This window comes from Solanum pennellii, chromosome 10, assembly GCF_001406875.1.
Source record: "Solanum pennellii chromosome 10, SPENNV200".
Lineage (NCBI taxonomy): Eukaryota > Viridiplantae > Streptophyta > Magnoliopsida > Solanales > Solanaceae > Solanum > Solanum pennellii.
Genome location: NC_028646.1, coordinates 5,933,872 through 5,960,746, shown reverse-complemented (window position 1 = coordinate 5,960,746; position 26,875 = coordinate 5,933,872). Strand labels below are relative to the sequence as shown.

The window sequence follows — 26,875 nt, the reverse complement described above, 5'->3', positions numbered from 1 at the left end:
ATATGAATTTTTTGTTTGCTATATGTGAAAGTTGCCCTTTTTTGTAAGTGGCCACATTAGCTCTACGTTTGATCATATAAATATTTTACCATAGTCCTTATTTACTTTTGTCTTCTTTGAGGTGATATTCAATATTCATATTAGATTTAATTTATATTCATATCGATAAATCAATAAATTAGGTGTAAGAAGTTCAATCTATCTGCAAGGTCGAAACGGCGTCGTTCCCTTTTGCAGTACTCCATACATAACCAGAAAAACAAATATGCAAAGATGGAAGAAAATTGAAAAGGATCTCTATTTTTATCGCTCAAATTCTCAGATTCACTTTCATCTTCTCCGTTTTTCTCCATAATCAAAATTGTATAATTACATTATCGTTTTCACCCACACAATTTCGATTATCAATTCAGATTCCCAATTTTTTTGAAATTTTTTCGATATTTTTTGGGTTATGAACTTCTCGTAGCAGGAGAACTCTGGAATATATTCCTATGTATAATCTCTCTATATTTCACTGTATTTGTGTATATCTAATCTGGTTCATGTTTCGTTTGCGAGATTTTTAAATTTTTGTTGTTGATTTTTTTTGGTTGAACAGGAAATGGCATTGAAGAGGGGATTATCTATTAGGAACAGTGGAAGTGTATCTTGTTACTCAATTTTGGTTCTTGTTTTCTGTTCATTCCTCGCTCCATTGATTTTCTTCGTGGGCCGTGGTGTGAACACCTCTACTTCAATTGGTTAGTATAAATTTTCTGGCATTGCTGATTTGTGGTTTGAAGAGTTAAATTTAATCTTGTGGAGTTGTTTATCTTCAGTTTTTGTACTGTTGGATTGTCTTAATTTAGGTGAATTTAAGCTAAAATAGTTTTAAATCACTTTAGTATTGTTTGGGTAAAAAAAAAATAGAAGTGCTTTTAGGCGAACGTAAGCTAAAATCTATAAGTTTATGCTTATAAGCCCATCAAAACAGGCTCTTAGTACTCAACATTGGTATGATTCAAATTTGTGATTTTCTTTGAGGCCTAAATTTGTTTTAGAACTCATTTTGTGGAATGTATTGATTCAAATTTGGTGTGGCTAACTAAATTTCTTTACTTTTCGGATAAGTATGGAGTAGAGCTAAATGTGAAAAACGAGTCTATGTAATTCTTCAGACTGACACACTCCTTGATTTATTAATTGAAGAATGTTATATATACTAAAAGAGCACTGTTGCTTAAGTATGGAAATTATCTGTACATTTTCCTATACTTTATGTAAGATGTTAAAACTGTGGAAGTAACTATGTAACAATACTATTTTCTCTTAGCACCTTCTCTTTTACGGCTGATGGATGCACCGGAGAATTTGATTTTGCTAATTATATTGCCTGTCTGATCTCTTGACATCAGTCTGATAGTATTACTACCGGATACTAGCTTATGCAAAGGTTTAGGGAAAAACAAAATTGAAGAAAACTTGCATGTGTGTATCAAAAAATTTCTTGACTTCTCCATATGGATTTAGTTGATGTATTTTTATTTTTTTTTGGGTGGTGGGTGGTGGTGGGGGGATAATTGAATATTTATTGAAATACAAAGACTGTACCGTTAGAGGTCGTTTGGTAGAGTGTATAAGAATAATGCAAAATAGGGTGCATTAGTAATGCTTGCATTAGTAGTGCTTGCATTAGTTATGCAAATATTATTTCTTATACATTGTTTGGTTTGATGTATTAAAAATAACAAATCTTGCATAATTTCTATTTAAAAATATGTGGTTACAAAAATACCCTTCACACTTTATTTATTTTTACACTTCCTTGCAACAAAGTTATTTGGTAAAACATCATTAACCCCTCCTCTTCTTCTTCTTCTTTTTTTTCAAAAATAATATTATATAGTTATACTATTTGAGTCAAAATATTTTTGTGATCAAATTTATCCCCACAGTAGTAATTTTTTTATTAAATTATGTTGAAATTAGATTATTATTTTTTTACAAAAATATATTTAAGAGGCCATAAAGTCTATTAGAACACCAACAAATTAAAAGACATAGAAAAGTAAATGAAAATAAAAACATATGACAACAAAGAAAATTAAAAGAAAAAGAAAATGTTTTAAAAAAGTTTTGAGGTTAGTTTTGTAATTATTTAATCTAATGCAAGTGTTAAATATAATGCATTGCATAATATTTTTAGAAAAAATATTCGTTTACAAAAATATTCTCCACAAATATAGTGGAAAGGATATAAAAAAAGTTTTTAAGGGCAATGTGTCTTTAATAATGTTAATGCATGCATCAGAACCCATTGCATTACTAATGCTTAGAAATAGATGGTATTAGTAATACACTCTTTAATACACTATATTATGTATTACTAATACAAACATTAGTTATGCATAGGTTAGAAAAGTGTACCAAATGAGGTACTACTAATACATCAAGCTAATGCATGCATTATCTTCTCTGATACACTCTACCAAACGACCCTTACAGAAGTTACAGTTTAGCTGATATGCAATCTTTAGCAGTTCTTATTTAGAGTTTTCAGTTTAGATTTAAATTCATAGGAAAAGACTGTATAATTCATTTAGTTTCTGGATAAGTTGAAGTAGAAATAATGTTTGCATTACAAGTTTAACCCCTATATGAAGAGTGATACTGAAGTAAGATTACATTGGATTGTGATATTTAAATATAGAGAATTTTAATCTCTTAGAAGAATAGGATAATAGATGAAACCATAAGATGTAGAATTAAAACAGAATAGTGTGAATGTAAGCAATACCAGAGTTGTAGGTGATAGGAAGATAGTTAGCCAAAGAAAGATAAGTTCTATAGAACGATGATGAGATCAATAAATATCATACAAGAGTAAATGTTGGGACAAAGTCGCTTTGTACAAGACAAGCGTCGTAGAAATAAGAACGTAAGATGGATGTGCAATCATATAAGATTAGAATAGATTAGGGATTATCACATCTGTTAGAAAGAGCAAGTAACACACAGTTGATCTCTCTATTAAGACTTAATTCCAAACTAGTTGGAGTCGGTTATTGAATTATATAGTATTATATTGGAAAAATATTGAACTTTGTTGGGAAATGCTATCCTTTTTAGAAAGGCTGAAATAACTTATGCACAAATTCCAAAATTGAAAATCATAAATAGAGAAAAGCATAAATTACTTTAGGACACAGGGAATTGTATGCTATAGTTTGATAATAAGGGGAACTGACTAGAGACTGCCCCTTAAAGGATCACAATAATGTTGTGAAATATCGGATAGGATTTCTTTTTAAGGGTTTTTCCTTTTGTTCTCTTTATGATTAGAGGTATCTCCATGGCTCCAAATCTAAATACAATCCAGATGGTTTGAACAATAGAGAAAGATGCAAAATGCGCTTTTAACTATCTGCCGCACTTTGCTTAAAAATGTCAAATAAAAGGCCTATTTTTTGCGTTCTCAATACATTGAATTGGCAGCACTCATCTCTTCTTCGACATACCTTCAACCCCAAGAACAACCAAAATAATAAATTGTCGTAATCTCAAATTGGTTGGGATATCTTTAAAATAATCTATATATCTATTTAGTTTATTTAAATCCCATATCAGTAGTCCCTCACACCTAGGTTGTGAAATTACGTAACTCATTGCTCATTTAACAAGGCACCTGTGTGTTGACATAGTGTGTCTACATAGGCACATCCCCCCAATCAATATTTGGTAGATTCCTCAAGTTAGACTATGGCCATCACCTTACCACAACACTATGTTATTGTAGTTTTAGACTGGCTACACCTTGTTCGATTAATTTATGTCAAGAAAATGATTTCCAAGATAAACTATTTTCAAGAAAGATTCTATTTTTTGATCAAGACAAACTACTTAGCACTTCACTATTTTTGGTGTAAACAAGTAGCTATAGACAACACATAAGATTCTTTTTAATGCAATTAATCAGCTGTAATTAGATATATTGGATTTTTTAAAGAGACAACTTTTGTGATGGGGAATTCTATTTTTTGAGGAATAACATTTTCAACTATATCATATGCACTCAAAATACTAAGAATATATAAAATTAGTTCATTAGGTGTTTCAGTAGAGACTAGATAACCTGTAGTTTTGGAGTGGAACCAGTGACTAGGTTGGATGCTTGATCAGTATTATTGAAAGTCATGCTTCACCGCTTGAAGGATGTATTTTGGAGAACTATGGGCTTCAAAGTTCATAGAATGACACGCAAAGTGATTCCAACAAGAAGCTGTTGGTTCTCTGGATCTTTACTTTGAGCGGTTTGGTTTGAGGATCAGTTATTCAGGGACTATAATGAAGAGATAGTAATGTAGGAATGAATTATGTATGTATTAATTCTTGTTGAGTATTTGGTTCGTTGCACTAAAATTGGATATACAAGATACCATGTAAAATTGGATACCATGTAAAATATTTGCTCTATGTATTGAACTTAAGAGCGATTACAATTCTCTCCTTGGATGCTCGACTCTTTCATACTTCTTGGAAGACAAGGGTAGTTTTATACTTTTGGTGTTTTATCCATGTAAAAGGAATACATGGATAAGTTATTCCCATAGGTGGAGCCAAGATTTGAAGATTATGGGTTTGGTTTCTAGTCTTTTTAAGTTATTGGGTTCAAATTAATATTTGTTCATGCACCCATTTTGTCAATAAATGATGAGTTCTGATGTTCAATTCTCAGCAGAGGCGAAAAATACTAGGTGGTTCTTCTCATCTATCCCAGCTTTGGTGGATAGATTACCAGGCACCTGTGTTGGTGGGAGGTAGCAAAAATTCCTTAGAATTAAATTAGTTGAGGTGATGCTAGTTGGTCCAAATACCACGATTAAAAAAAAACAATAATACTACTTGTACATATTTAATAAATCTTTTACGACAAATAGAGTGTTTGGACCAAAGTTACTGTGTTCGACATAATTTGCAGCTATGCTTTAGGTCCGTCCTTGGTTATTCCATGTTGGTAGTGGCGTAAAATAGTTCTCCAATTGGTGTATTAAGTTATACGAGAATTAGTTATACATGATTCAAAATACAAATCTAACTTTTAAAAAAATTTATACCACGATTATTTTATCAGTCCTTCAAACCATTCAAACCAAACTACCTTTGAGAAGTTGGATTAATATTCTGCATTATTGTATATAGGGTGCTGAAATTAGTTATTTTAATCATAGTTTGATTATTATAGTGCTAAATTTGTACATGTTTCGGCATTTTCAATTTTTTAATAAATTGTGCACTTCACTTCAAAAAAGTGTATGCTTCATTTAGCACTTTTCAATTTTAGCCCTAGGACCTAGTCAAGGGTTTGCGCTTTTAGTTTTTAGAATACATTGCCAAATACAATGTTCGGACCAAAGCTACTAGTTCGGGCAAACTCGTACGTATCCATCCTTGTTATTCCATGTTGGTGGTGTAAAATATTTCACCAATTGGTGTATTAAGTTATTCCAGGATTAGTTATACATGATTGAAAATACAAATCAAACATGGAAAAAACTTAATACCATCAGTCTTTCAAATCAAATGACCCCTAAGGAGTTGGATTTATATTCGGCGTTATTGTATTTAGGATGCTGGAGTTAATTATTTTAATCAAAATTTGATGATTGTAGATTTGTAATACTAAATTCATATACGTTTGAGCCCTTTTATTTTTTTCCGCAAATTGTGCGCTTCACTGCAAAAAGCATATGCTTCATCTAGAGCTTTTCACTTTAAGCCTTAGGGACCTTGTCAATGTTTTTTGCTTTTAGCTTTAACATTGTTTTTGAGGTAATTGGCACCATTTTGATTGATGTTGGAGCTCCTTGTAGTGAGAAAAATAGTGAGTACTTTAGTGGTGGTTCAAGGTGGGTATTGAATAGAATCTTTGTATGCCTAGACACTTGATGATGTATTTGTTAATTCACAAAAATATATGCATAAATTGTATTTAATTGTCTCGCTTATACTATCCTCCCTAAGCTTGCATAGCTTGTTATAACCCAAGTTTATGTTCCTTTTACAGATAATAATGATTTTTCAACTACTACAAGTAAACAGGAGTCCAGCTTTGTTAAGGAAAAAATATTGGCCAAGAGCAATACTAATAATGCAGAGGTTAAGAATGAGAGTCAGACTCAAGCTTGGATATTGTTTGTATCCATTAGTTATTGCTGAAATAGATGCTGACTGATTTTTAGCATGTTGGATGTATCACAGGGAAACAAGTGGACTCAGATAGCTGCATATGTCAGAACTGAAATCTCCAGAGGCAAACAAGATGATCTTGTAGATGGTAAATAGTTTGTTTGCATCATGGTATTTTTTGAGTGCCTCACAAATGTATGAATAACTAGATATATTTTTTTCCAAGCAGATGATCATTCCCAGTTTCATACACCTGCTATTTTGGCCAGAAGGGTACTCTAATTATTAGCCACTTTATACTTGCATTTACTTTTGTTGCACTTCTGCTATCAGCAAAGAGAGAGAAATTGATTGATTTGAAGTACTTAGATTCACTCACTCTCTCTCTCCCTCCTACCTTCTTCCTACCTTTGTCTACCTCAGCTGTTTGTGTTATTATAGTTTTTCAAGTGCTGTGCAGCAATTGAGAGAGAGGAGACGTGAAAAGCGTGCTGCTGCTTTAGTGAAACAGGACGATGAAGTAACTGTGAAGCTTGAAAATGCTGCCCTTGAACGCTCTAAATCAGTTGACTCTGCTGTGCTGGGGAAGTATAGCATATGGAGGAAAGAGAATGAAAATGAGAATACTGATTCAAAGGTACACTTGATGCGAGACCAAATTATTATGGCAAGGGTCTATATAAGCATTGCAACGATGAAGAAGAAGCCCGGCTTGGCTCAAGAGTTACAGAAGCAGCTTAAAGAAAGTCGACATGCGTTAGGTGAAGCAATGTATGATGCTGATCTAACTCGCAGGTATCAAATTCTTTTTGAGTTTTGGATACTTGACATTGTCCATTTGTCCTTGTTTCGTATAGGAAAGATTAAATCATTTCATTCCCCTATGTTCAAATAGTGCGCATGAGAAGATTAAATCAATGGACCAAGTGCTTTCCAAAGCTAAAGAGCAACTCTATGACTGTAAGCTTGTCATGGGGAAGCTGAGAGCAATACTGCAGTCTGCGGATAAGCAAGTTAGAAGTTTAAAGAGGCAGAGCACATTTTTGAGCCAATTAGCTGCAAAGACCATTCCGAATGGTATCCACTGCTTATCCATGCGTCTGGCTATTGATTATTACCTCCTCCCTCCTGAAAAAAGAAAGTTCCCTAGAAGTGAGAATCTGGAAAATCCCAGTCTTTTCCATTATGCCCTGTTCTCTGACAATGTTTTGGCTGCTTCAGTTGTTGTCAACTCAACTATCAAGAATGCTAAGGTTAGGAATTCTTTCTGACATTATTCAGGCCATCATCCTACTATGCATGTGTGAGAGACTTTCTATATTCTTCTGTATCACTTGACGATGTCCCTAATCCTTGATAACAATCACAAACCTTATATTTATGCGTGATAAAAATGACATACACTTTGAATTTTGATATATCTAAATGTCTTGAATGGTGCTGATAGTTACTTCACCAGAAAGCATGTTGGCTACATATTAGAAGCTAATTTTGGATGGGCTATTGAAAAAAAATTCCACTGATCTACTTGCAGGACCCAGCGAAACATGTATTTCATCTTGTTACTGATAAGTTGAACTTTGGAGCTATGAATATGTGGTTCTTGTTGAACCCTCCTGGAAAAGCTACAATCCATGTTGAAAATGTTGACGAGTTCAAGTGGCTTAATTCGTCATACTGCCCTGTCCTGCGGCAGCTAGAGTCTGCTGCTATGAAGGAATATTATTTCAAGGGTTCACATTCCACCACACTATCAGCTGGTTCTTCTAATTTGAAGTATCGGAACCCCAAATACCTTTCAATGCTCAATCACCTCAGATTTTATCTCCCTCAGATTTATCCCAAATTGGATAAAATCCTTTTTCTTGATGACGATATTGTTGTTCAGAAAGACTTGACAGGACTGTGGTCGGTGAATCTTCATGAAAAAGTGAATGGTGCTGTTGAAACATGTGGTGAGAGTTTTCACCGTTTTGACAAGTATCTAAATTTCTCAAATCCTCATATTGCCAAAAACTTTGACCCAAATGCTTGTGGGTGGGCATACGGGATGAACATTTTTGATCTTAAGGAGTGGAAGAAGAGAGACATAACTGGTATATATCACAAGTGGCAAAACATGGTAAGGAATTTACTGCCTTTCCATCTCTGATATATAGCTTTTCTTTACTGTTTTGGTCCCTCTACGCTGATTTTCATAAGTGAAGTTAACTTTTAGTCTTTTACTTCGACTCAGAATACTTGGATTATATCATTTGTTTCTATATACCAATATAGTGATTGAATACATGTACTGGAATTTGGAAGTCTGCTTTTCTCCCAATACCATGCCAAATACATATAGAAAACCTTAATTTCCATGGGATCTTACTGACTAATTTTCATTCTTTTTTGCCTTGATCATTAGAATGAAGACAGGGTCCTTTGGAAACTAGGGACACTACCTCCAGGGCTAATGACATTTTATGGGCTTACACATCCACTGGATAAGTCGTGGCATGTTCTGGGTTTGGGTTACAGCCCAAGCATTGATGGGTCAGAAATTGAGAAGGCTGCTGTGATACACTACAACGGGAACATGAAACCATGGCTAGAGTTGGCTATGACAAAGTACAAGTCATACTGGACCAAATACATTAAGTTTGATCATCCTTACATTCGCACCTGCAAACTTGGTGAATGAAGGTTTCTGCTCTGCACACGCATAGTCACGTTTCCATGATCTTCTAATGAAAGAAGAGCTCCCATATACAGCTATTCTCTTGTCTCCAGTATGCAACATCCCCTGAATCGCTTATTCTTTGCTGTGTTCACTTATATTCATTGTTCGATTCTGATATCTGCAGCCTTTTTCACTAGTAACCGACCTTTTTCAGCATGGAAATGTATAACTAGGGTGAAGGGAAGCTTGTAATGTCCTGAATCACAGTATATTCTTTGAACAATAACTAGCATCTATTGTTTGAATTCTGCAGTTGAAGAAATACAATTTCTCTTATGTTGCGATGATTGTCGCCAGTCTTACTGCCACCAATTCGTTTAATTTCTTTTTTTAACAATAAAAAGAAGTTATTTTAACATCCATGATAATGATTGAGCATTTTGAATTTGATAGTTTCATGTTACAAGTGCATATTAATGTTCATGGTTCTAAAGTTACTTTGCATGTCGTTTATTTTAATAATATTGTTGTTCATGTTCAATCCTCTTTGTACCCCGACGTTCTGAATTCATTTATGGTTTATAGGATGACATGTTAAAGTAATAATATGATTGAGAAGTTAAAATAAGAAAGTGATTTATCAAGGTCCAAAATGAGATTGTACTAACATAAAATAGAAGAAAAATATTTGACTCATCAAGTTGTAATATTGTTACCAACATAAAATGAGACGATATCCTATGATCATTTACAAATACATACATGTGCTCACATAAAACAGAAATATGTATCGAAGTAAGGAGCCTAGTTGAGATTGAGAAGTTGTAGTTTGCATCAACAGATTAATTTCCATCTTTAGAAATAAGCATCATTGAATCAATCAACATATGGTATCCAAACACTAAGATCTAACTCATCAAAAGAACAACTAATCATTATTGAAAATCTATATAGGGACTGCTGTATATACAGGATATTATTAATCTTGATTAACAACACTTGCTGGAGGAGAGTGAGAGTCACTTTTCTTGTGATTGGTTGACTGTCCTGTGAAGGTTCTTCCCATAAACTTTTTGGTTTTGCTTAGTCCACTTCTTACTACCCTTACACCAGCACCTAATCCTGCACCAATGCCACTTCCTGCCGCGCCAGCACCTGAAGCAGCTAAAGCTGCTGCACCATCAAGGGCTTCCATTGAGCTTCCAATAACCCCTTCTGCTTTTAGTTGCTTCCTTTCTTCTATGATCCTCTTCTCTTCCTCCAGAGCTGCTAATTGCTCTTTCTTGTTGAATTCATGATACAGTATCTGCATTTTTGACAACGTAACCATCATCTTGCCTTGAAGTTTAATCAGTTCAATCTATGACTCATCTCGAAAATACTAGGTTCAATTGAACACAATCATTTGCGTCTGTGCTTTGGGATGGAAACCAAGTATAGATGGAGCTATATACATTTCAAAACTACTTTCGCAACTCAGATTCATAACGTCTACATTGTAGATCAGTGACTGCCTTAAAAGGGGAGAATACCAAAGTAAAAAAAAAAGTTTCATAACAAAAATGGGACTTCATGACAAAAACTATGATTTTTGGTGTGTACCTTGATGGTAATAGTTCCTCTATCCTTTTTATCTTTGATTTTGAGCATATCATATTTTGGCAGCAATCTTAATTCAATTTCTTTTGGAGTGTCGGATTCAAGCTCATTCAGAGACAACTTTGTGACACCCATTCGATCATCTTCTCCAATGTCTTCATCAAAAACCTGTTCACAGTCATGGTTGTGACAAGAAAATAAGAATGCAATCAAAGAGGCTGGATTGTCAAAACTAATTTTCTCAAGAGAATGTATAACCATGGAGAAAATATGTTCTAGATAGAGTAGATTCAATATAAAAAAAATTAAAAAATGAGAGATGGATGTAGCAATTAAACCTCTAGGAGAAGAGACTGAGTCTCCTTGTCTTCTGCAATCAACTCAAATGTCTCATCCCAAACAGGATTTAGGTTGTTGTCAATGGTTTTTGTCTTAAACTTAAACAGTGGACGAATATACACGACCACATATGGGTCAGATTTTCCAATCATTTCTTGGTTCTTTAAGTTTGTAGCCCTCATTACAGTTACAGTTAGTTTCCCCTGTGGCTTAAGCTCCAAATCGCTGCATGACACCATAAACAACGGTTAAGTATTCCGTTAGAAGACCTAGCTTTTACATTTCATATTCAGAAGAATATGACAGATTTGGAAAGGCCTTGAGGCCATTCAATTGGTACCTTGTATCCACAGGTACGCCTCCAATTGGTACAACGATTCTGTGAGGCCATTCTAGCATATCTGTTACAATTGAATTTACAGTGTCCTTTCAATGAGAAACACACCAGTGTTAGATTGAGGTGGGGAAGTTTGAAATATAAAATATACTGCGGCTAAAGGCACATTGTTAGTAGCACTTACTTCTATCATGTCAGAAAGTCCAGGAAGAGCTGTTAAGCTTCCACCAACAGCTTTTAAAGTATAATCAATTCTTGGCTTTGGCTGGTTGGATAAACAAGGTAGCAGTCATTCAAATGTCCAATTGAACATATAAAATAGAATCGTAAGCCAATTGAGAGTTGAGACGTTTGAGTAAGATTAAGCATCCAGAGTAATATAACTAAGTGCAAGTTCACACTTCTATCCTTGTTCTTGAAAACAATTTGAGTACACCTGTCAGACCAATTCATGCAGTGTATATCCTTGTTCTCATACTGTAGTCATGTTCTTTGTTAGTAGAATACTTCATGTTCACTTAAACCAAGAGAATGTCTTAGACCTACTTTAAGGTGGTCTTTTACTCCCTAGCAATCATAGCATATCCTAGTTACAAGTCAAGTTACACGACTTTCCATCTAAAACCTAGACATTATGGCATTCAAATCTATAGTCTAACATCTCATTGAAGATACTATTTTATCAAAACACAGTTCAAAGGAACACTAAATGCTGAATTACGACAGATCATGCGAAATAGCAGCCACAATTAAAAATAAAAGGAGAGCAAAAGGAAGAGTTAGAAACAACAGAAATTGAAGAATGTAAGAAACATATTTTTCTCATATAATCTATGTATACCTCAGAAAGTAAAGCAACAACAACAGCAGAAATGCAGGGAATTTCCTCAGCTAGTTGGAATATAACACGGATAACAGTGAAGACTTGTAGATCTTTCAACTGCAACCAATTTGGCAAAGGTCAGTGCAGCTGCTTCCTAGATAACTCACTAATCAGAGTAAAATTGTCCTCAGCAAATTAGACAGGTGAAGAGTTGAGGCACCCAACCTGAATGGGTATAGAGGCAACCACTGCATCAACTTCTATAACAATATTAGGATCACCGCCCCATCTGAGGTCAATATCCATAATAATTTGACCCTTTTTAAGATTTTGAACTCGAATACCTGCAGTAATTAAGTATTATACATGCTTCCAAGGAGAGAATCACACATGATTAAAGTTTAATGTTTGAGGTAACCTTAAACAACAAGACTTCATCGTTACCAAAGAAATGTCCCATCTAGAGAAACTAATTTAATTGCTCAGGAGTATGAATTAATTAGCATCGGAGAAATCACTAAGGAATTGCTTATAGATTCTCCGGTAGAAGGTCTAATAAAAAAGAACATAACAATTTATTCGATAGTTTTATGTTGCTACCTTCAATCTTAGGAGCTACAGTTCCCAAGGACAGTTTGCTGAACTTCATTGACGAAATTCCAGGAGGTCGATAATCTTCTAATATAGGTTCAACAGAGTCTTTTATGATAGCTTCTCCTGCCTGCACAATGACATACATCAGAGATCAGATTTATGGTGTCACAACATGGAGATTGAATAATACGAACACTCGCTACCACAACAAGGAGACTACATATTTTGCTGGTCAAACAGACTACATATGTTAAAGATCAGTGTCATAAATTTCTTGTGCACGCTATCAGTTCTTATAGGGACAAGTTCTCTAATACTCAAGAATCAGTAGAATACAAATTGAAAGATCTCTAAAGTGGAGAAAATATTACGGATCATTACTTATTAGAAGAGACATTTTTACTCAATATGCTGATAATTAAAGTGAACTTCCAATATAATTAAGTACTTCATACCTATAAAGTTACAAAGAAAAATAAATGCATAGAATACCAAAGTTAGGTGTAAAAGCTTACATCAGCAACAAATGGCCACAGTTTGCTTAATTGTTTGTTCAACCATTTGACCTGTCACAGTGAGACATATATGAGAAAGATCCACTGCTGACAGTGTAAGATCAGGAGACAACATCTGCAATGTCTTTCTTGGGTTCTAACATTATGTTCATGAACTAAAGTCATCTTACTTCCCTCTGAAAACATTTTTAGTGTCTACAGAATAGAGATGAAACATTTATGCAACTGAGAAAAGGATTAACCAAATCTTTCTTTACATGACAACGATGATAAGACTCTCTTAATCAAGTGTGGTAGGAGAAAAGACATCCCTACAAGTTGCATTGGAATAATTAACCGGAGTGTGCATATTGATCTCTTATATCTGTTAATTTTATGATATAGGAAGATTTCACTGATCTGGTTTTGAAATATGATTGGGTTAATGACACAATAAGCTCTTCTGTCAAGGTGTTAAAAACATCCATTCACAATGAAACAGATTGCTTGTCTTAAATATTGCCTCAAAATGTTCTTGAGACATTCTAGAGTTAAATTAGTCAGTATTGTTGGTAAAAGTCATAACAAAAGATGACAGACTAAAAGATTTTCAGAGCTATGAAATTCAAAGATCATATGCAGGAGAAACAGGAAAAAGTAAGGCTAATATCCAACCTGTTCAAAGACTGGGAATGATATCCATTCAGGGAACTTATCTCCACATATTTTCTTTAGATCATCCCTGTTCAGGGAGGCCATTAGTTTTACATCCACTGCCTGTTAAAGGATTAAAATACAATGAAGAGATAAATACCAATCTTTCAGAAAGGAAAGCAACATGCATATCTGCAATTTAAATTTTCTGTTCAACAAGCATGATGAGGATCATCTTATGAATTTCGATGTCTACTTTCAAAATAACCACAGTCGCCATTTCTTGTAGCAAAACCACATAGGGAGTTAGGAACTGGACTATCAATACAATGGAGTAAACAAGAGAATCAAGCAGAAAAATAGTCACTAAGTCCAAGCAGCAACAGAAGTGAATAGCTGTTCAATTAAGAAAATTTTCACTGGAGTCTACCCACATCACAATAATTTGAGATAAAACGGATCGATATACATGTGCTGAGTCTGAGAAATCTATCCTTGTTATATTTAATTTTTACTAGCAACTTTAGATTGTACATGGATTCCCAAAGATCCTCAATATACTAATTGATGACAATCCAAACTTCAAAACTGAAATTGTTTCACAGCTGTCCTCGTCAATTTATGTTCTACTAGACTCCTGACTACAGGGGCGGAGCCAAGTAGGATCGAGGGGTTTACACATAGTTAAAATCATTTTATAATATATATATATATAGATGTTGTACCCCTTTCAGCTTCTTTATGTGTATACTTTTGTTCATATTTTGAGTTACTTTGTGAAAATCCTGCTCCGCTACTACACGTGAGACTTCATATTTGTGTGTGTATTTTCTTTTAGCAATGCACTAGTCCATCAGAAGTACCAACTTGAATTTAATTCCAAAAACAGTCTCAAAATCAAAAAATTATTTGGAGCCATGTTTTCACTTAAGCAATGCACTATCCCATCATAATTACCAAACTTGAACTCCAAATTCAAGAACACACCCCCAAAAATCATTTCAAATTGAGCCATGACAACACTAAACTATTACGAACAAAGTTGAGATTACGATAATCCAATGGAAACCAACAGAAATTGATGAAATTCTTACCTTGGCGACTCGTTTGCGGCTTCGATACCTCATCATATGTTGCCAACCTGCTATTATACCGATCCCGAAGATCATCCCCAACATAATCCCCGAAATCAAACCCATTTTATATATAAAAAAAAACAAATTAAATTCTCCGTAAATACAAAAGATCAGAGAATGCAAAAATCAGAGAAAAATCAACAAAAAAAAAAGTAATTCAACTGTTGTGATTCTAAATCAATTTTTTTTTTTTTGGATTGGGAGCTGAAAATGGAAGACACGAGCCAAAAATTCGAAAGGTGGTTGAGGGAGTTAGTTAGTTAGGGGGGTAAAATTGTCAGTTATGTTTTAAAATTGGATGAGCTGGAAATTCTGTTAAAAATAAAAGCTCTTGTATCATTTTTCTCTTTTATCAACTCGATACAGAGTCGGAATTTTTAATGTATAAGTTTTGGATTTATAATTTTTTTGGAAAAGGCTCAAATATATCATCAAAGACTCATCTATGTTATTTCTATTTGAAAAAAGAGTTATTCATGTCATTGTTTGTTAACTAAAATAGTTTTCTTTTTACACGTGATCAATTATGATTTGACTACATTAATAATTAAATCACTTTTTAAGGAAAAAAGTTCAAATGTTTCATTGAACTTTGAGAAAAAAAAACTTATCTATGTCATTCTTTTAAAGATTGACTCATTTATGTTATTTTAATTAACAAAATATCTTTAATGTACAAAAATATCATATAATCTTGCATCCACATCCTAAACAGATCATGTGAAAATGTTGAAATTAAATAATTATCAAATTAAAAAAAAAACATTTTTTTTTAAACAGATGAAATAGTTTTCTCTCTCTCGAAATAGCATCCCAAAAAAATTAAAATAAAACAAAAGGTAACATCCACTTCCCTTACATTTTGGTTTTAAAAAACTAGACAAAAAAAAAAAAAACACCCTCTTTCCTTTCTTGACAAATGTATACAAAGAGTTGATTTGTCCTTCACCCAAAAACAAAACCAATCAGGGTAGCCAATGAGTTTGTGCAACAGCTTGTAACAGAACAACAAATTGAATGATTGTTTGATTCTAAGTAGTACATGCCCTTCACTCTAACAGACGACTATTATGACCTCTCAATAATACACAGTATTCCCATAAGTGAGGTTCGGAGAGGGTGACATGTATGCAAGGGTACCCCTGTCTTGTGAAGGTAGAGAGGTGATTTCTGAAAAATGAGAGATATTAACAATAATTTGCACCATGCTTTCAAGATGATCAAGCATCATATCCATCTTCCAGAAGAAAATCCTTTTTTCTTTGAAGGAATGGCTAATCCCAGCTCTTTACATTGCTCTTCATCCGGTTGTGAACCCAGAAATCCAGTCCCCATGAAATGTACCGATGCTGATGCATCCTCAAGTTTTCTATTCAAACTAAAAGATGTGGAGAGAAATGATTTTGAACTAGTCTTTGATGTTTTCTTTACTGGCACGACGTCCAGCTGTGCTGATTTCAGAAATCGCTCAGTTGCTGCTTCCCAAGAAAGTTCATGCCTCTGTTTATCGGCCAGTGGAGCAGGCTCGTCAGACAATGCCTCGAGCGTAGCTTTAACAAAACCTTTACCATCATCATATGTTCTGCAATTTTGGAACTGCATGAAAAACTCATTTGATGGATGGTTGGCGCATACAACTATTTTGCCCATAGCTAGTGCTTCAGCTGTGGTTGTACAAACTACATCCGTGGTGCTTGGATTCAGAAGCACTTTATAGCTGAAACCAAACAAAAAAGAACAATAAACACAAAACGTCATATTTGTTAATAATATGAGAATGAAAACCAACACCTACAATCCAAGTACTTTAACTCAGCGTCTCTAATGATTCAGTCAGCAAACAGATTTGTGTGTTAAAACATAAAAGTAACACAAATCAAGGTACTTGGCACATGTAAAGAAAGAACAAGATAAACACTCTGTTATCACTGCATTAATTGTCCCATGAACATATTTGTTTTAAAAGAGAATGCCTTAGGAGTTCCTAAATATGCCACTTTCCTCAAAAAGAAAATATCCAAGATTTCTTTCATTTAAACTTTGAAATATCCAGTGAGACATGAAGCCATTTAAGACCAATTATATTCTTCATTATGACAGAGAGTAAACATGGTCTTCTCAGTCTGTTTCAAACTGTCACAAAAATTGGGAGTCACTAAATCTCTTGGCATATATTCATTTCAAAATGTGCATAGACCAACGACGCATCTCTCTCTCTCTCTCTCTCTCAATAAAAATGGACTTTGCACATTGAAACAAAATAGTGCTAATAATAACAACAAAAACCAAATCAAGAAGAAATTCAAAACCCGTTATGTTCATGAAAGGACCTCTTGAAACCCATCAAATCTCTTAATATATGTTCATTCAAATTCAAATGTGCATAGACAAAAAACGCGTCTCTATCTCTCCATAAAGTGGGTAAAAAACCTAAAATAGAATCAATACGAATAGCAGCAAAATCCAAATCAAGAACAGTAAAAGTTCAGAACCCGCTTAGGTTCATGAAAGAACTTCTTGGATCCATAACCTATGCACATCGACTACTTTGTTAGGTTCCTATTTGCTACTATGCTACTATATATGTACACTGAGGATAGTAAGAGGCACTTCAATAATCCTCTGAATCCTGAAAAGTGGAAGTGATTCAAATTGGGAGCCTTCATGTGTCTACTCGTGTGAGCTATTCTGCAGCTTCCAGCTTTTATACCTTGTATAGCTTAAATGGATTCTAGAAGTGATTACCAGTTCCCCACAAGTTCTCTCCTTTGGTTAAATTACTAGGTTTTCAAGTCAATAAATGTTGCGTCTTCTGTTATGCTTTTGTCAATTTAAGAATGCAACCTTTGTTCTTCCATCAACCCTACAGCACCAAAGAAGACAAAAAAGGAGGAAAAAACATCATAGTTCCTCTAATTCGTATCAACCCTCCAACCACTCCCTGATCTTCTTCCTTCTTTATTATTTCTTAAGTGGCAACCTATTAGCTCATAAGCAAGAAACATGACGAAGAGGCTGTTGCATCATACGACATTTGGTCGTACGAGGCCACCATTCATCCAATGCAGTTATCTGCAGAGACAAGCATCGGGGATCAGATGAGGGTGAATTTTGCTAATAGCTGAGATGTCCAGTCACCTTCAGACTTTTGAGCCTTCAGCTTTCTGAATTGAGATCCTATCATTTCAACAATGGACAAGGAGCATCTCACTGTACAATCACAAGTAGCAACCAAGAGTACCTGTGATTAACTAGCTCTGATCAGCTTATACAAGACAACTGACAACTGGAATCCCAGCAGTCAAACCAAAGAGGTCGCTCCTCTTCCTCGTTCCAATCAAATCTAGCTAAGGTGTCCCAGGCAAGGTGGAAATGAGGGATTGATCAACTAACTAGAATAGATCTATATAATATTTCCAAATGTCCTAAATTATTTTGACTTATTTTTCAAAACCCCAAATTCATTCTCACTCGACTCTAGTATCGGTGTCTTGGCATCTTTGGTTACTAAGATGTTTCAATTTTCTAAGTTTCACCTGTCCAAGGAGAAACTAGTCTAGGAGCTTGGATACAGTTACAATCCGATTTATGCACAACCTTTGAGCTTTGTTTTCTTCACCAATTCTCCATTTTTCCTTTCTTTCTTTTGGTGTGCAGGGTGGGGTTAGTGCCAGATGCTGGGTACTTAGGAACATCATTTTTGTATGCGGATAACACAGACTCCAGGGAAGAAGTAAATTTCCTATTCTATCAATGTGAGTTTCTAATTACTTGACTGGCATTGAGCTGAGAACACAGTTACTTCTTTCAATGATTTCAAACCCATCCCAAAGTTGGTTTATTCAGAAAGAGAAGTAAGCAGATCCTACCTATCTATATCCCACACTAACACACTACCTTTAGAAGAAAATTCAGACCTGAAATTGATTATACCAGTCATATTGTGTTCCTCACAAAATGTACAACCAGCTGCTGCATTTTTCCAATCATACACTATTTTCATCCCATAGTAGAATGTCCATCTCAGTCTGGAGTTGACACCATTATTAAGATGAGAATCCAAAATGTGTTCCTTCTAGTTAACTGATGAGACATGGAGGCTGACAAGTTGAGTTCTTTTTTTTTTTTTTGAGAATTTTGAAAGGGAACCTGCTACCTCCCACCAGCACAGATATGGGGCCCCGTAAACAAGTAGAGTTTTAACATAGAAAAAGAAATTTGTTCTATTAAAAAGTAAAAAAGAGATGCACCAATTGTGCAACAAAGGAAGTGTGTCTAATCGAACACAAGGAGAATAGCTTTAAAGAAAGAAAAAGGTTTTGAAAACTTGTTCTACTTCACTGGTATTCTGAAGTTGAGTTGTTTTTACCTATTCCTGAGTGTTAACACTGTCTGATACCACAACTAAGAGTTGAATGGGACGGGGCAAGATTGGACCACAGTACTGCCAATTCTACAATTGCTATAGTGAAGACATAGCCAAAGCATAAAAAGTACTAAGATAAATATACATCTCATATAATCTTAAATATCATGTATAGATAAATTGTATTATTTTCTCAAGTGTGGAAAACGTAGGGAAGAGACATTTAGGATGGTCGGATAATGGGAAAGTATAACCACACCAAGCCTAAAGCTCTTAAATTGTGTACGTAACTCCACATAGAAAGATACTCATGGCATTATGCTGTTATCTCCTTATATATGTGTGTGTGTACATATATACATATATATATATATATATATATATAATTGAACTTTTTTTTATAAACACATCAAATGACATTATAAGATTTACTAGGTGAATGAGTGGCTCAACATTTTTTAATCAAGTCGTCCTATCTCCATACATAATGGAATCCTCCCTTTACACCAAAAAGGCGTTTGAATAGATACAGTAGATGCATACTCATCACCCACAATGAAAAAAATACACCAGTAACCCCTCATAGATATATAACATGAGTGAAGGAGAAGTTTGACACTTGACAGTAGTAGTTAGCTTTCGAAGGAACTTACTTGTGAAATAAAGGATCAGCATGATCACGCGCAGGATGAACCCTAACCGTCAATTCCAACTTCTTAAAAGCCACCTCAATTTGAGCAGAATCCTCACCACTACCGTATAAATCTATCTCCAATCCAGCAAGTTCCTTTTGATGATCACGTAAGAGTCTAAGTAGCTCCTTGTAGCCTTTACTCCACAACATCTTACCAATGTAGTAGACACCTTTGCTGAAAGTTTGGTTATCATTTTGCTGTTTCTCTATTGTTTTCATCCCAATCTGAAGAAACTTTGGATTGACTCCGTGCACATTACAGACCAGGGATCTTGGGAGATCCTGGGTGGCAGCAGATAACCTGATGACCTGCCAGAGCAAGAAAATGCAACTATTTGAGACATTTCATATCAAGTAGGAGAAAATCACAATCGAAGTTGTAACCACAAGTAAGGCAATTGAGTCTCACGAATTAATTTCAGATTCATAGAGGAGTCTAAATTTATCAAGGTAAAACCAATGTCTTTGCCACTATTCTATACCATTTACTGGTGGAAGAGCATCATTTCTCAAGTCCATCAGATCTAGGCTGCATAACAAGAAAAAATCTATGATGGAAGAGCATTCATTTCTCAAGTCCATCAGATCTAGGCTGCATAACGATAAAAAATCTATGATGCATCTAATAGATGATGATGGTCAACCTTATATATTAGTAATATTAAGAACAACGTAATTGAACTTCTCGTTTGTTCTCGTAGCCTTTTTGAAGAACTTTTAAAGCATGACAGGTACTGATACACTTTGGTGGCATTCAGCTTAACCAGCACTTCTAACAGTCAAGTGGCCTATTCCTGGATGAGACCATATTTCAAGTGTAACCAAGGCATAAGAGTGTTGCATGTGCAAACGACAAATAAAGGCAGGACCTTTGAATCATGTCTAGCTTCTTCCAACATTTAGTTGGATAACCATATTCCACTCTTTCTTAGCTTCTTCCAACATCTTAGTTGAATAACCAAATTCCACTCTTTCTTAGCTTCTTCAAACATCTTAATTGAATAGCCAAATTCCACTCTTTCTTTAGCTTATACACTGCAGCTGTCTACATGGAACACTTAAGTGATGGAAGTCTGGCCATTGTCTGGTACAAGAAACCTAAGGAGGACTAGGTTGATCCTTTAAATGTAAAAAGCTATACCTCCAGAAAGAACTCTATTTCTAGATAATGGAAGTTTTCTCAGAGCTCCACTGTAGTATTTGAACTCAAGATCGTTACAAGAGAAAGAAAATAAACAGTCCCACATTAAATTGATCTCAAAGACCTATATTTCACCTAAATAATCTAAAATCATGTACGAGTACCTTCCCTCCTCCTTCCCCGCACAAAATCTAGATCATCATACCCAACAATTTATTAGATAACTAAAATGAACTTTCATCATACCTTGTGGCAATAAAGATCGACAACCCAACTATTTATCTGTTTTAAGAAAAACGCCTCCACAGCATTCCTTTCTCTCTTAACATATTCCAAATAATTGGTGTGAACAATTCCTACAACGAGACGGAATTTCTTTTTCCATCTCTTTCCGTGATGAAACCATGTAAGATGCTCAGGCTCCTCAAGGACTGCAACATCTGCTTCATCATCTGGGATGATTACTGTGATATCCCCTAACGCAAGAATGCTCCTTTTATCCAGAGAGAACTGCAATTCAGAAATCCCAATTTTACCTCAATGAGTTTGCCAGATGATTTCATTGCAAAATTACAAACACTGATAAACAAAAACAAATAGAATAAGATAATTTGTATATCTACCTGAACTTCATATCAAAATGTTATCATTGATTAAATAGCACTAGTTCTAAGAAAATGAAATAGGAGGTTGCAAGAAGATAACAAAATTGTTAGTCGCTGTCAAGAAACAAATGATTTGAAAGCTAAAAAATCTCTCTTGACCTATTCCAGATATAAGCATATGTGGGAAATTACTATAGATGTCCCTAAGTTTTCTTGCAGCAGTTTAAATTTGTAGTTTTATACTATAGATGTCATTAAATCACGAAAATTGACAGAAGATAAAAGGATGAACTAAATACAAAACAACATTAAAAAAGAAAAGACTTCATTAAGTTACAAATTTCAATTTCTCTATTCCCCAAAGTACAGGAAAGAAAAACAATCGAAGATCTGAGAGCTTGTGTGCAACTTTAAAGGGAAAGGAAGCACTAGGATATTTTCTAAAAACTAACTTGGGGCACATTTTAATTCTGAGAGACTTAAAATTTCTGAAGGGGAAGATATAACATTTTGAACGCTTTTAGAGCAGCTTCCCTCCCTCCCTCCCAATTTAAATCTTCTGCATGAGGGGAAGAAAAAGAGCAGCCCATAAACAAAAGAAAGAAAAAGTGGCATGTTTAACAATATGGTTTACTTGTATAAATATGCCTAATCAAACATCAGTGCAGTCGTCATTGAATAGATTGAAGCAGTAATTCCTAGTGCTACATGGTAAGATATACACACAAATTTATCAATATATGTCACAAGCTGAAGTATGCAAATGACAATCAGCCTTCAAATTCTAAGAGCTCAGTGTTTTTGGTATTATAAGCTACATTCATATATCAGATTTTAGAAAAGAGACGAGATGAATCTTGCATTTCTTCCGATAAGTTGAAATAAATCTGGATTTACCTTTCCAGGGTAAAAACGTATGCTAAAATTTGATGCAAATCCAGTTCTCTCTTCCAACCACTGGCGGACACACTTTTCCTGCTCCAAATGTGAATTAAATTTGACACCACTGGGAAAAACATGTTCTTGATCTTTCAATGGAAGCCAAGGAATCACCAAGGTGACCTTTTGTTCACCATCTTTTGCAAGATAGGCAGCACGAAAGAGAGGATTAATGGAAGTTCCAGTCAGCCAAGGAATGCTTGCAGTAGTATATATAGCGATATGATGTTTTTTGTCCATTTATGGAGGTAGAGTCAGATTATTTCTGGCTTCTTCACATGCCACTTTGAGTCAGGAGAGGGAAATTTCACAAACTTTCCTGCACAGCTGAATTTGAAGCTATTGATCAGTACTTTGCCAAATATATAAATACTAAAAATAGGTTTTCAATAAAGGAGAAGTGGAAGATATGAACAAAAACAGGGAAGTTCAAGAAAAGTTTGATATTTAAATGAAGAAACACTATAAAACTTACATCAAATGCCAAAGGGTCAAATATGTTAGGTACCAAGGAGAGTTGTTCTATCACCACTGACTTGCAAACAGAAATTGTGGTCGAGATTCAGGAAAACATTTTGTCTCGTCTATGTTTTTCAAACTACTGCATGCTTTAGGTGAAAAGAAGAGCAAAGGTAAATCCATGATTTAAATTTGATGTGTTCAATCTTCATATTCTGAACATTGAACTCATTGTAATTTTAAATTTTCATAATCGAGAAATCCTTGAGGAACAGTCACATGGTCTCGAAGCTCAGTAGAGAACAGGTTTGCCCCTTACCCTTCTCCATTGATCTACCAGGCTCTGTTTGCAGCAAGGCCTGAACCCGTGATTTGCAACTAACCCCATGTCATGTTTTGCACCTTATCACTAGACCAAAATCCCTAGTTGCCATTTTACTTTTGAAATAATGGGTCAAAACTAATATTTGTTGAAGCTACAGTCATTTTTCACATGTATGTGATAAAAGTAATGATTCAGTTGAACCCATTGCATAAGCACTCCATACGCCTCTGACTAAGAGAGTGAAAACTACAAGCTCTAAACTACCAAGTCCATTTATTCCTTTCTTCTAAGTATAGTTTCCTTATTATATACTAAAAAATGGCTGTAAAGATGTCCTCCGCACGTCTAGAGAGCTTTCATACGCTTCCAGAAGAAACATCTCGAATCCTAACACTGATTGTTTGTACTTTCTATATCAAAGAAAAGTAAGATTCATACTCACTCCATCAACCACACAATTTCAAATACTAGAATCAACAAGTTATCAAAAAAGTTCATTCTTTTCTAAACGAACTAAAAAATAAAGTAAACATAGAGAGATTAGCACAATAGAATTAAAGAAAGTTTAGAACTTTCAAATAGAAATGTGTCTATACACTAACACCCATACAAAGAAACTAAAGATTCTTTCTTTTTCCCATTTACAAGAAAAACAGAATTCATACCACAAAACAATTGATGAAACTTCAATCAAAAATATGTCACAATACCCAAAAATAAAAAAGAAAACCCCATTACATAAGAAAACAAAAACCCGGTAAAATTCAAACTTGAACAAACATAAAAAGAAAGGGCACATGAAATAGAACATTAGAAAACAAAAACGCAGCCGACAAACAGGATTATTAATGCAACAACATCAACAAGGTTTCCAAAGAAGAATCTAGAAGCGTGTTTTACCTAATTTTCTCCAACAACAAGGTTGAAGAAGTCGCTGGTTAGGGAATTTTCTTAGAGGAAAACAAATCAATTGTGATGGAATAGAGACATTATTGATTTGATTTAAGAGCTTAGTATCAAAGGGAAGATGCGAATAATTAGGAGGAATATAGCAAAGTGCTAATACTTTGTACCAATAAAATTATTCCATCCGTCAACTTAGTAAAAATTATTGTCTCGTATTACTTGATTATTTATTAGATTATAATAGAATTATTTTTTTTTTACAAAAGTTAATTAATATAAACAAAAGGTAAAACAGTAAAATTGATTAATTTATTAATAATTTTTAATGATCATATAAAATAGAAAATGTCCGTCTAATATACAATAAAGATAATAAAAGTTTCAAATATAAGCATACGCTTAACACATGAAACGAAAAGTTGCATTATTTTTACAAACGTTTCAAGAGAAAGACATGAATATATATGAAAAACAATTGCTTATATGATAAGCATTCCTTATTTTTAATTCTAAAATTATAAATTTAATTCAAAAAAAATAAAAAGATAAAAATTCCTTATGAATTCAATTACCAATAAAGCAAAAAAAAAAGAAGAAGAAGAATGAGAGATTCTGAAAAAAATATTTGTGAAATAGAAAACGTATTTTTAATACATATGAAGCAAAGAAATAATATAATTTAAAGCAATTGAAAAAAAAATAAAAGGCAAAGAGGTCATGATGACAAAAATAGACTAATGATTGATTTTTTTTTTATTTCATTAATTATTATTTTTAATTATAATAATTTATTAAATTGGCATATACACCTAGATGTAGAAATGATTATGGAGGGTATTGGTTAGTTGGTTTGATGAGGAAGGGCCATACGTCCAGGCTATAACAATGAACAACACAAAGGTTGTGCCATGACCCATAATGTCTTCAATTCGCTTCGCTTTGATGAAATTTGCGCATGATATTTTCAAGGGGTCTCGTTTTTTCAAAGTATTTATATGCGTGATTTAATAAATTGTCTTAGTAAATAGTTGATAATTAAATAAACTTTAGGAATTTTCTCTATATCACACAGTTTTTTCGAGGAATAGTTTTTTTTTCTTAGATTCTTTATTTTGTGCGTAGAACCAGATTAGCGTTTTTCTATGATAGATTGTGGGACGACTTTCTTAAGAAAAAATGTTTAGTTATAGTTTGAGTTTTGTGTCACACTTCTCACAAGCGGGATCACCAAAAAATTGTTTGACGAAAAAAGGCTGAAGAAATCTTTAAAATAAGGAAAAAAGGAATTTAAATCAATCTTTTGATATAGTTCGTACAATTTCTTTGGTTTAAGTCATCGATAGACCCTTAAAGTTGTCCACATAATTCACTTAAACACCTTAACTGGGTTTTGTACCTATTGAACACCGTATTTTTTTTTTAAAAAAAAAAAGAACTATCTTTCTTTCTTCTTTCTTCTTTCTCTTTCAAAATTGCAGACCTGCTGTCACCAATTATTCATAACAATAAATCTACCATCTTACATTTTTTGTTATATTTACTTCTTCTGAACTTATGCTTAAATTTAATAAGAAATGTAGTCAACTACGCTCATTTCCTTTGTTAGAAAAAGTGAAGAGCATAATCTGAGATTTTTTGCTAGAAAAAATGGAGATCACCATTTTTTATTTTTACCGAAAAATATGGAGGCACACACACACCCAGGGGCGGACCCACGTTGGGTCCAGGGTGTTCACCCGAACACCCTTGGCAAAAAAATATACGATATATATGGGGTAAATTTTCAGTATTTCTGTAGATAGATATATTTTGAACCCCCTCAATAACATATAAAAATAGATGACTTAATGGTAAGACCCTTGAATATTAAATTGCATGCCCCAAGTTCAAATCCCTGCAACAATATTTATTATTTTCCTTTATAGTTTCAGTTTATTTTTGTTTAAAAAAATCAGCTGTATTTTTAAGTTTTTTTTTAAAAAAAAAAAAAGTGCCAAAATGTGGTTTCAAATTCAAAAAAATTCAAAGGGCTCATTTCGAAAGATTTATTTACACGTTTATATTTTTATTTTTCGAACATCCTGAACGAAAATACTGGATCCGCCACTACACACAGCCTCCGATTCACACCCCTTCTTTCTTGATTACGAAACAAGAACAGAAAGTAAATTTTAAATCAAACCAAAAAGACAATGGAACAGATTCTTTTTTATAAGAAAAAATATACTATCAATTTTGAAAGAGGAACAAAAACGAAAACATGTAGAGAAATAAAGAGAAAAAAAAAGAAAATAAATTCATACTTAGTATATGTCGAAATATCCATTTATAAAATAACAATGGTGGACACGAAAGTGATTTTAGTGAGAAAAGAAAAGGAAAGGTTTGAGGTCTAAATAACAATGGTGGACAAGAGGTGATTTTAGTGAGAAAAGAAAAGGAAAGGTTGAGATGGTGTGGGTGCACGCGGATGTGAGGGTGGTAAGATGAATTTTTCTTCTTCTTTTTTTAAGTTGAATTCTTTTCTTTTTTTTATTTAGTTCTTTTATTTTTAAAATTCATTTATACAATTATTTTAAATTTAAATGTCACATGTCTTCATTTGCTATTTTGTCACATCAGCTGCATGTGTAT

At 33.9% G+C, this 26,875-nt stretch overlaps 3 protein-coding genes across 5 annotated transcripts; 1 reads left to right on the top strand and 2 right to left on the bottom strand.

The window, feature by feature from the left end:
- The first annotated feature begins 278 nt into the window (after positions 1-278).
- Positions 279-9,171, top strand: LOC107002634 (polygalacturonate 4-alpha-galacturonosyltransferase-like). The gene is made up of 9 exons (XM_015200723.2): positions 279-496; positions 602-743; positions 6,047-6,138; positions 6,241-6,316; positions 6,398-6,441; positions 6,629-6,963; positions 7,064-7,421; positions 7,703-8,290; positions 8,576-9,171. The coding sequence occupies exons 2-9, from the start codon at positions 605-607 to the stop codon at positions 8,849-8,851; spliced, it is 1,908 nt and encodes a 635-aa protein (XP_015056209.1). The 5' UTR covers positions 279-496; positions 602-604; the 3' UTR covers positions 8,852-9,171.
- Positions 9,172-9,618: 447 nt separating this feature from the next.
- LOC107001825 (synaptotagmin-5-like) lies at positions 9,619-14,936 on the bottom strand. Its single transcript, XM_015199785.2, has 11 exons — positions 14,765-14,936; positions 13,692-13,793; positions 13,038-13,088; positions 12,529-12,649; positions 12,154-12,272; positions 11,947-12,045; positions 11,290-11,370; positions 11,109-11,194; positions 10,768-10,993; positions 10,433-10,597; positions 9,619-10,136 (listed from the first exon to the last, which is right to left on the bottom strand). Exons 1-11 carry the CDS (start codon positions 14,867-14,869, stop codon positions 9,810-9,812), a joined length of 1,482 nt encoding a protein of 493 aa, XP_015055271.1. The 5' UTR covers positions 14,870-14,936; the 3' UTR covers positions 9,619-9,809.
- Positions 14,937-15,612: 676 nt separating this feature from the next.
- Positions 15,613-24,392, bottom strand: LOC107032043 (digalactosyldiacylglycerol synthase 2, chloroplastic-like). 3 transcript variants are annotated; one of them, XM_015233599.2, is made up of 5 exons: positions 24,236-24,392; positions 22,510-22,878; positions 21,254-21,517; positions 19,826-20,175; positions 15,613-16,523 (listed from the first exon to the last, which is right to left on the bottom strand). In XM_015233599.2, the coding sequence occupies exons 2-5, from the start codon at positions 22,789-22,791 to the stop codon at positions 16,034-16,036; spliced, it is 1,386 nt and encodes a 461-aa protein (XP_015089085.1). In that variant the 5' UTR covers positions 22,792-22,878; positions 24,236-24,392; the 3' UTR covers positions 15,613-16,033. The 3 variants fall into 3 exon arrangements, with proteins under 3 accessions (XP_015089085.1, XP_015089087.1, XP_015089086.1); XM_015233601.2 differs by having other exon boundaries at positions 22,510-22,870; positions 24,236-24,368; XM_015233600.2 differs by lacking the exon at positions 24,236-24,392 and adding an exon at positions 23,027-23,786.
- Positions 24,393-26,875: the final 2,483 nt, after the last annotated feature.

Coding starts and splice junctions, on each gene's coding strand:
- LOC107002634 (XM_015200723.2), top strand. CDS start 605: ATGGCATTGAAGAGGGGATTATCTATTAGGAACAGTGGAAGTGTATCT. Junction 6,442..6,628: donor CTGCTATTTTGGCCAGAAGG/GTACTCTAATTA, acceptor AGTGCTGTGCAG/CAATTGAGAGAGAGGAGACG. Junction 7,422..7,702: donor CAACTATCAAGAATGCTAAG/GTTAGGAATTCT, acceptor ATCTACTTGCAG/GACCCAGCGAAACATGTATT.
- LOC107001825 (XM_015199785.2), bottom strand. CDS start 14,869: ATGGGTTTGATTTCGGGGATTATGTTGGGGATGATCTTCGGGATCGGT. Junction 12,650..13,037: donor TGTGGCCATTTGTTGCTGAT/GTAAGCTTTTAC, acceptor GTCATTGTGCAG/GCAGGAGAAGCTATCATAAA. Junction 12,273..12,528: donor TGTAGCTCCTAAGATTGAAG/GTAGCAACATAA, acceptor TAATTACTGCAG/GTATTCGAGTTCAAAATCTT.
- LOC107032043 (XM_015233599.2), bottom strand. CDS start 22,791: ATGGACAAAAAACATCATATCGCTATATATACTACTGCAAGCATTCCT. Junction 21,518..22,509: donor TACGTTTTTACCCTGGAAAG/GTAAATCCAGAT, acceptor TCTGAATTGCAG/TTCTCTCTGGATAAAAGGAG. Junction 20,176..21,253: donor TCGATCTTTATTGCCACAAG/GTATGATGAAAG, acceptor TTGCTCTGGCAG/GTCATCAGGTTATCTGCTGC.